The sequence below is a fragment of the Gavialis gangeticus genome, unplaced genomic scaffold (genome assembly GCF_001723915.1).
Source record: "Gavialis gangeticus isolate Ggan-Ray unplaced genomic scaffold, GavGan_comp1, whole genome shotgun sequence".
Classification (NCBI taxonomy): Eukaryota; Metazoa; Chordata; order Crocodylia; family Gavialidae; genus Gavialis; species Gavialis gangeticus.
This window is the reverse complement of record NW_017729031.1, coordinates 40,103,266-40,110,169: the sequence shown is the minus strand read 5'-3', so window position 1 is coordinate 40,110,169 and position 6,904 is coordinate 40,103,266. Positions and strand designations below refer to the sequence as shown.

Here is a 6,904-nt window from a genome sequence, read left to right as displayed (position 1 = left end):
CTAGCGCCCCCCCGCATAACAAGGAATAATGGACACAAATTATTGGAGAGTAGGTTTAGATTAGACATCCGCAAGAACTACTTCACAGTTAGGGCGGCTAGGAGCTGGAACCAACTTCCACGGGAAGTGGTGCTGGCTCCTACCCTGGGGATCTTTAAGAAGAGGCTTGATGACTACTTGGCTGGAGTCATTTGAGTCTAGTCTTTTCTCCCGCCCAGGCGGGGGGTCGGACCTGAAGATCTACAAGGTCCCTTCGACCCGACTTCCATGATTCTATGAATGTAACCTCTTTATGTTTGACATCCAGGAACAAAAACTGCATGCAGCTTCAACGAATGACATTCTTCATGCAGGTTGCCCCTGAAAATGTGTCTCTGACATCCTCTTCACAATTGCTTTCGCAAAGAAATTTTCACTGAGGACTTATTCTTATCACTACACCCCCAAGAAATGGAGAATATGCCCAACTTGGGATAACACACAACTGACCGGCTGCAGGCTCCTCCAACTGTTCTGCTAATCTGACTTTAGTTTAAAAAAAAAATCTCTTTTGGGTGAGGAGAAACTGAAAGAGCTTTTAAATGAAACACTAAAAGACCAGATGTAGGCATCCGGCTTTAAAAACTCCTCATTTGTCACCAACAGCAGCTCTGCTGATTGAACCGAACGGGAACTTTTCACAAAAGAAGCATCTCACAGAGAAATCAAGAACAGTCTATTCGATACGTCCTCACAGATGCTTCTGTGTTTGATTTCTAGCTCTTCTGGTTGTGGGGAAGTTTTTGAAGAGTTTTAACGTGATTAAAAAAATGGTATATTAGGTTTTGTAACATCTCTTTAAAAAGACAGTGTATTTGATACCTAAGGTATCTCTCTTCTGTAAGAGGGGAAAAGAAACCATACAGAAATGTGGTCAACACTTAATTAACTCTAAACTTTCTATTAGCGACAATTCACTGGGACCAACACGCTGCTGCTATGAAAACCCATTGCTACATAAAGTAATCTAAAATGCAGTTCATGGGGGAATCTGGCCCTTGTGCAAACTTTCAACTTGTAAATCAGCAAAACTGGACAAGCTTAATGTCTTGAACAGCAGGTCTAGGCCAGTTGCACAACACGTACCCCCAGTCCCCTATGCAATTTTATCTGGTTAGAAATTGTCTGCAGCCAGAAAGGATACAGTCAGCTTGTTGAGAGCCCGGTTGAATCTCTTTTTCTATGTCCTCCAGCAAATCAAAATCCGGGAGCATCAGGTGTCTCTGCACAGTGATGTTCCGATACTGATCCCCACTGGCAAGGTTATTCTCGGTACCATCTGTACCAAACAAAACCACAGAGACTTCGTCTTTGCTCTCGGCGAACACCTGGAGATGGAGGAGGTCCAAAAAAGATATAAAAATATACATAGCTTTGTAGATACATATAGTTAATAGACAGCAAGCTATACAAATTTTGCAGCTGAGTATCAGTTAGAGCAGGCTCAATTTGCAGTGATACCATATATACAACTCTTCCAGCTGTAATCACATATGTGGCTCTCTAATTTAGATTTAAAATCGGCCAGCAGGCTGCAATAGGACGACTAGCTGATATCTGGGGTAAAATGAGTAAAATGGGATGCTACATTTCCCAGTGTGATCCCATACAATACTAAATCTTCGCATTACTTCAGCACTATAAGCTGAGAGAGCAATTCTTTGCAGAAACACCTCTTCCAGCCTAAAAAGGAAGTGTCCCCTGTCATCAAAGGGCGTCCCATGTCAAAAAAGGTCACTTGTCTTAGCTTGCATATTTTGAGTTTGTTCTTGTGTAATTGCTGCCAAGGGAAAGGCTAGTACTCACATGCAACAGTAAAGGAGAATACTTGTAATTATTTTCCATTTGCTTAATAACCAAGGAATAAAGAAGAGTGTCTGGTAGGCCTTGGCCTCACTGTTCCCTTCACAGATTCACACACTCAGGTGCCACATCTAAGCATACCACACGTAAAATGAAATCACAAGTACCTGGCGCCGAACAAATTTCATCATAACCTTCTTGGCTTGTTCAAACGGAGACTCCTCTCCAGGGGCAGAATTGCTCATTGAAAAGCCTACATCCAGACATAGCACTATAGCTGCCTGGAAGAAAAACAGCAAGCTGAATTAGTATACATTGGGGCTAATCTAGGTGAAATCATTTAAAAAGTGTATTCATTCCCTGAGCAACCTAAAACTTACATTTTAACCCTCCATGTTATTATTCCCCATAATTCCCTGTATTACCCATTAATCTGACTTCTAATATGAAATGCATATATACAGGACAGGGGTGTAGGCTGTAGCTGTGTTGGTCCAAGGACACAGGCAAACAAGGTTCTTTGGGTAAATCTAATCTCTTTTGTTAGACCAAATCAAATAGTTGGAAAAATTCTTCTTTGCAAGCTTTCGGGTATAAATACCCTTGGTCAGGCTGAGGAAGCACCTGCAGCTGGTGTGTGCTCTTCCTGGATGGAATCAGGAATATATCCAGGACAGTCTTGCCTGCCCTTCCTATACTGGCTGGGATTGTGCTCTATCTAGATCAGTCTCCTGTCTCAGAGACTGGCCAGTGCAGATGTTCAGGGGAAGGTGCAACCAGTCAATAATAGAATAATCTGCTCTCAGGGGAAGTTTCTTCCTATCCCTGTCTGTTAGCAGGTGGCTTTTGCAGTGAAGCATCAATTTATCACCCTTCTGATTGTAAAAACCCTGGTTAAGGCTTTTAAGACCTAAGCCCCATTTTCAAAAGTGCTCGAGTAACTTAAGGGACCAAATCCCAGTGACCTTAGCAATGCATGACAAGCAATGCTTTGGACCAAGATATTCTTCCTAATGCTAGGGGCCTGATCTACACTACAGAGGTTTGCGTGGGTGCACGCTCAAAGTCCCTGTGTGAGAGCAGCACCTGCAGAGTTGCTCCACCTCTCCCAAATGAAGTCAAGTTTCTGCTGCTGCCCTGTAGCCAGCTGCAGGCATGTGAAGACACCGCTGTGCCTTCAGCTGACTGCTGACATCCATTTGAGCTTCCCCCTGCCAGCACAGCTGCTACCGGGGGGCCACGGAGCAGAGCCGGGGTGTGCGGTCTCCTACCAGATGCTCCAGTCTCAGATGCAGCATAGTATAGACAGAGCATAGGTCTCTTTCCTAAGTGGAGATACGGCTGATTTAATCTATGCCACAGCAATGCATATGATCAGATCAAATGATCTCTTCTGCTTTCTACTACGATGCTCTATTAATGCTGAATTTCACCGTGCGACGTGTTCCCCATTCTACATTTGTTAAGTTCCTCGTAGCCTCCATTTTCCCTGATCAGCCTAAATAATTGTGTTATCTGCCTGAATGAAGTCGGAAGAGGAGTTCAGCACAAGACAAATCATCCACTTGTTATGCCCCGAGATAGAAACTGAACAAGGACCACTTTTCTTTTGCTGCCACAGACTGAAGCATGGGATTTCAAGAGCTCAACACCTCATCCAGTCAGCAGGAAATCCTTAACGTTGCCGGAACAAATCTGGTTGTTGGGCTATCGGTCAAAAGAACTTTTTCTAGTATAAGCCAGCCTGTTTTACAATGTGAGATGCATCCAAGTGACCGCACAGTGGAGCTGCATGAACGACATGGGTGTGAAAGCAGTGGACAGGGATTCAAGGCTTGAGTTGTATTCTCTGCCCTGTTAAAGGAAAAAGTTGCTTTACCTACTTCAGTTTGCATACCTGTCCTTTCTAAGGATGTGGACAAAACTAACTTATGCTTTAGAACCGGCAGGCTGGACGCACAGTGCCCAGTCTGTCCGGAGGCTGGATAAGCATGGAGGGGGCTGGGGAAGCCTGGCCCTGATCCAGCCATGCAGGGGGTGGGCGCACAGCCCAGCCCCAACCCAGCCAGGTGCAGGCAAGGAGGCATGGCTTGGCCTCAGCCTGGCCATGCGGTGTGGAAAGGGGCATGGCCCAGCCCCAACCCACCTGTACTGGGCTTGCAAATTTGGCAGTGAGCAGGGGTGGCAGTACTAATTGCCACCAAATTTCCAACCCATGGGAGTCCCTGCAGGCCAGATGCCATGGCTCCGCATGCTGGATTTCGCCCGCAGGCTGAGCTGAATACGCCTGCTTTAAAGATCCACAATTCACAGGACAAAGAACTACTTCACTGATCTTGCCATTGCAACACTATTTTAGGTTGCACTGAATTGTGGTAGCCAACAGAAGCGGAGAAAATAATTAAAGACTATAAATTTAAAGAGCCACATAAGATTAAATTTATAGAGACAGCATCGATGGCAAAAAAGTACCACACTTGACCTTCTAGGCCACATCCAGAGGAGCATGGCCATGCAGTATGTGGCGCTGCAGACACGCCTGCGGTGCCACTTACTGCACGTTCAGTTGTTCTCCCGTGCAGATGCAAAAATAAGCTGAGTGCAAAAATATGCAGGTAAATGATTTTGTTTCTGTTTCTTTGTCAATCTCCTGGTCAATGACTAGATCTATCTTTCCTGTGGTAAAGTAACTCCTGAGGCATTACGACAGCTAATGGAAATCAATTCCCCTTTTCAACGTTTCTAGGCAGAAAGACGGTGCATCAAATCCAACACTGTCAAACTCTCTTGTGATCAAGTTTTACTATATGTTCACCAAGTTCAACTTTTTTATCTTCATCTTCCAAGACACTGGCGCACAAGGAGAAAATGTGTCTTTTTCCATCTACTTTTTATGAAGAGGGACCCTGGTAAAATCACACTTCTGTCTGACCATTTTGTCCCTCCTAGTACTACAAGTAACATTTAAATTCCCTGGAAATAAGGAATATCAGTCTGGTCCGCATGCCACACATGGCACATGCTGGACCAGCCCCACACGACGCGTGCAGTGCACGGGCTGGATACAGCATGTGCCCTGCACAGCCGTGTCACGCATGCTGAATGCAGCAGCGGACCTGGCATGTGCTGCATGTGGTGCACAGGGCCAGATCCAGTGCACGCTGCATGCAGTGTACAGACCTGGACTGCACGCTGCACACTGCATGCACGCGGGGCCAGATCTAGCACATGTTGCACGTGGGCCCAGTTTGGCATTCACGGTGTGCGGCGCTCCTGCATGCAGGAGCCAATCTGGCACGAGGACTGGCCTTGCACTGCTCCTCCAGTCCGTGGATCGGCTCCGTGCTTGTCCTCGAGCCCACAGGATGAGTCTGACACCCCTATTGCAAATGAGTGAGTCAAGAGGACCGGGCCTGCTTATTTGTATGTTCGTTCGTGTCTCGAGTGCATCTGAAAGCGCCCGTGCAGTCGGTTGCGCTCATCGTTTCATGTGATGACACTACTCTCAAGCACCGTTCTGCAGGGCAGCCTCCCCCACACGTTTTGCTCCTGGGCCCTTGTGATGTAGAGAGTGCTTATCAGAAGCAGCAGCAATAAAGCAAACTTAAAATGGTACCCACAGAGAAATGCCATGAAGTGCGGCCCTAACTGTTCTGGATAGGCCAGAAAGGAACACCGCATCCCCTTTTAAACGCTGCCCAAAGGCCCCGGCCCCTTTCCTTTTGTTTCTCTTTTCCAAGGGAACGTCTTCAAAAAGTCTAGTTATTCTATTTCAAGGAGGATCTGTTAAAAAGAGGTGTTTTCAAATCATTCAGTTCAAGAAAACAGCCCCATGGAAAGAAATATAGATGCCAGTAATGAGACCAGCAACTAAAACCAATTGACCCCACTTTCGAGGCCACTGGAGAAAACACGACAGACCCCATATTCCGGCCGATAAAATGCCTCTTCCGAGTGCGTCTGCAGCGCGATCAAAGGCGCGAGCATCACTCGTGTAGACACACCGAGTTAACGTCGAACCACCTTGCTCAGGGCTCAGCGGTGTCGTTTCTGAGACCGACTAGAGAGCTGCAAACAAAAGTCTTTACACAGGATCCTCGTCATGTCCTGGCGCGCTTAAAGGGACTGGCGGCTGGACACGCGTGCTGCGCTAATCCAGAGTGGGTGAGCCCGGGGCGTCACCTGTTCACACACGAGTCTCCGAGGGGGTGCTGATCTGGACGAGCCGAAGCAGCAACTGAACGCACACCAGTTTAATCTGGAGCGGGCTAGGCCGGGGCGTGACCGGTTCACACGCGAGGCTCCGCGGGGGTGTTAATCCAGATGAGCCGAAGAGGCAACTGAACTCACGCCCCGTTTAATCTGGAGCGAAACCCGTTCACATTTGGGGCTCCGAGGGGGCGCTGATGTGTATTAGCCAAAGCAGAAATTGAACGCAGATGGGGTTAATCTGGAGCGGGTTAGTCCAGGCTGTGAACGGTTCACACACAGGCCTGCAAGGCGGCGCTAAACCGGATTAGCCAAAGCAGCAACTGAACTCACGCGGAGTCAATCTGGAGTGGGCTGCCCCCCGCCGAGACCCGCTGAACACACACAGGATTAATCTAGAATGGGCCGCATGACTGTTTACACACGAGGCTCCAAGGGGGCGCTAATCCGGATTAGCCACAGCAGCAACTCAACACACAGGGTTAATCTGGAGTGGACTAGTCCAGGCTGTGACTGGTTCACACACAAACCTCCAAGGGGGCTATAATCCAGATTAACCAAAGCAGCAACTGAACACACCGAGACCCGCTGAACACACACAGAATTAATCCGGAATGGGCTGCCCCTGGCCGAGACCCGTTTACACACAGAGCTCCGAGGGGGCCTTAATCCGGATGAGCCTAAGCACACACGCATATACACACACCCCGGGTGAATCCGGAGCGGCCCCCCGTGACCACAGGCGGTGGGCACCCCCACCTCCGGCGCGGGGGCTTGTGGGACCGCGGCGGACCCGATACCTTGCTGCCGCCGCGCGCCATCGCCGCCTCCTTCCGCCCGCCGCCGCAAGCCC

The 6,904-nt window shown here is 48.3% G+C and overlaps 1 protein-coding gene across 1 annotated transcript in view; it reads right to left on the bottom strand.

The window, feature by feature from the left end:
* The window catches only part of XRCC5 (X-ray repair cross complementing 5), a 93,893-nt gene extending 87,002 nt beyond the window's left edge, over positions 1-6,891 (bottom strand). The window contains exons 1-3 of the mRNA XM_019522646.1: positions 6,852-6,891; positions 2,010-2,123; positions 1,184-1,367 (exon numbers count right to left, since the gene is read on the bottom strand). Coding sequence (XP_019378191.1) covers positions 1,184-1,367; positions 2,010-2,123; positions 6,852-6,872 — 319 coding nt within the window. The 5' untranslated portion in view covers positions 6,873-6,891. The remainder of the gene's footprint in view (positions 1-1,183; positions 1,368-2,009; positions 2,124-6,851) is intronic.
* Positions 6,892-6,904: the final 13 nt, after the last annotated feature.